Source organism: Stegastes partitus, unplaced genomic scaffold (assembly GCF_000690725.1).
Source record: "Stegastes partitus isolate 25-593 unplaced genomic scaffold, Stegastes_partitus-1.0.2 Scaffold1529, whole genome shotgun sequence".
NCBI lineage: Eukaryota > Metazoa > Chordata > Actinopteri > Pomacentridae > Stegastes > Stegastes partitus.
The window spans coordinates 195,695-197,156 of NW_007579260.1; the positions used below are offsets into that span (position 1 = coordinate 195,695).

Consider the following 1,462-nt stretch of genomic DNA (forward strand, 5'->3'; position numbering starts at 1 on the left):
GTGGCTCAGGTGTATCATCAGGTGTTAACTCAGCTCCATGTGCAGCAGGAGGTCTGCTGAGCCGCGGCGCTGAAGGAGTTAAAGGTGTGGACGCTTCCACAGCCGGGAAGTTGGACGGAAAGTTTTCCTCAGAGCCAACCAATCAGAGCGCAGCACACACACACACACACACACACACACACACACACACACACAGGGAGGGCGAGGCAGAGTCTCCGGAGTTTTTCTGCTGCAGCACAGTTTGTAGAGTTTCAGTGTTCTTGTTCGACGGTGCCGTCATGGTGACCACTGAGACCCACCAGAGCCAGGACCTGCTGGTTCCCACCAAGAACCAGGACCAGCAGGACCAGCAGGACCAGCAGGACGAGGACCAGGCCTCGCCCTCCTCCCCCCTAGCCGGATTCGACCCGGAGAAGATGAGCCAGGGTCCCGTCAACGCCATCACGGTCCTCACTCTGCTGGACAAGCTGGTCAACATGCTGGACGCCGTGCAGGAGAACCAGCACAAGATGGAGGTGAGAGAGGGGCGTGGCCACACCTGGACGCAGGGCTGAGTGTGTTCGGTCCGGTTCTGGGTGTGTTTGGTTGTCAGAGCTCGGCCACGGTGGCAGATCCAGAACCAAACCCACTCTAGACGCAGCTAATGTGGTGCTGTAGCTTCTGGCTGGGGGTTGAGGTCACATGATGGCGGCTGAAGAAGCTGCTGCCAGATGCTGAGCTCTGCTGTGACGGTGGATTCCTCACATGTTTGTGATATTGTTCCTCCGCTCCAGTTAATCCTGTTTACTCCCAGAGAGGTTCTACGTTCTGCCGCCTGGAGCTCGTCTTAGAAGCAGACGTTGACTCAGTGCTCCGGTTCCTGTTGTTCTCTCATGAACATATGATGGAACGTTTCCTTTGACCTTCGGCTGCGTCGACACAAAAGCATTTGTCTGAAAATCACAAAGCTGCTTCCAGGTTCTGCAGCAGCGAAGCTTCAGACGGAGAACCGCAGGCTTACAGGGTTCCACAGGATCTGACAGAACACGTTAGAACACGTCGGGCTTTCTGTCAGACTGGATCCTGATGAACCGTCAGTTTGTTTGTTTTCCAGCAGAAACTGTTTAAACTTTACATCAGCAACAAACAGCAAGAAGCAGGAGATCTATAATCTATAATCTATAATCTATAATCTATAATCTGTGATCTACATCTATTACCTATCTATAATCAACAATCAGTAATCTATAGCCTATCATCTGCCTATCAAATGTAATCTATAATCCATTGTCTATAATACGTGATCAATAATCTACCTTTGATAATCTGTGACCTATAATCAACAATGTGTAATCAAAAATAATTTATGATAAATAATCTATTATTGATCATCTATAATGTGAAATTGGCAATCACTGATTTTCAATGATATATCAATAATCCATGATCTATTAATACATATCACCTATAATCAATAATCCAT

The 1,462-nt window shown here is 48.4% G+C and overlaps 1 protein-coding gene across 1 annotated transcript in view; it reads left to right on the forward strand.

Annotated features, from left to right (window-relative positions):
* The first annotated feature begins 107 nt into the window (after window positions 1–107).
* LOC103371142 (serum deprivation-response protein-like) overlaps window positions 108–1,462 on the forward strand; it is a 6,449-nt gene continuing 5,094 nt past the window's right edge. Inside the window, exons 1-2 of the mRNA XM_008300373.1 lie at window positions 108–549; window positions 774–847. Of these exons, the coding sequence (XP_008298595.1) occupies window positions 279–549; window positions 774–847 (345 nt within the window). The 5' untranslated portion in view covers window positions 108–278. The remainder of the gene's footprint in view (window positions 550–773; window positions 848–1,462) is intronic.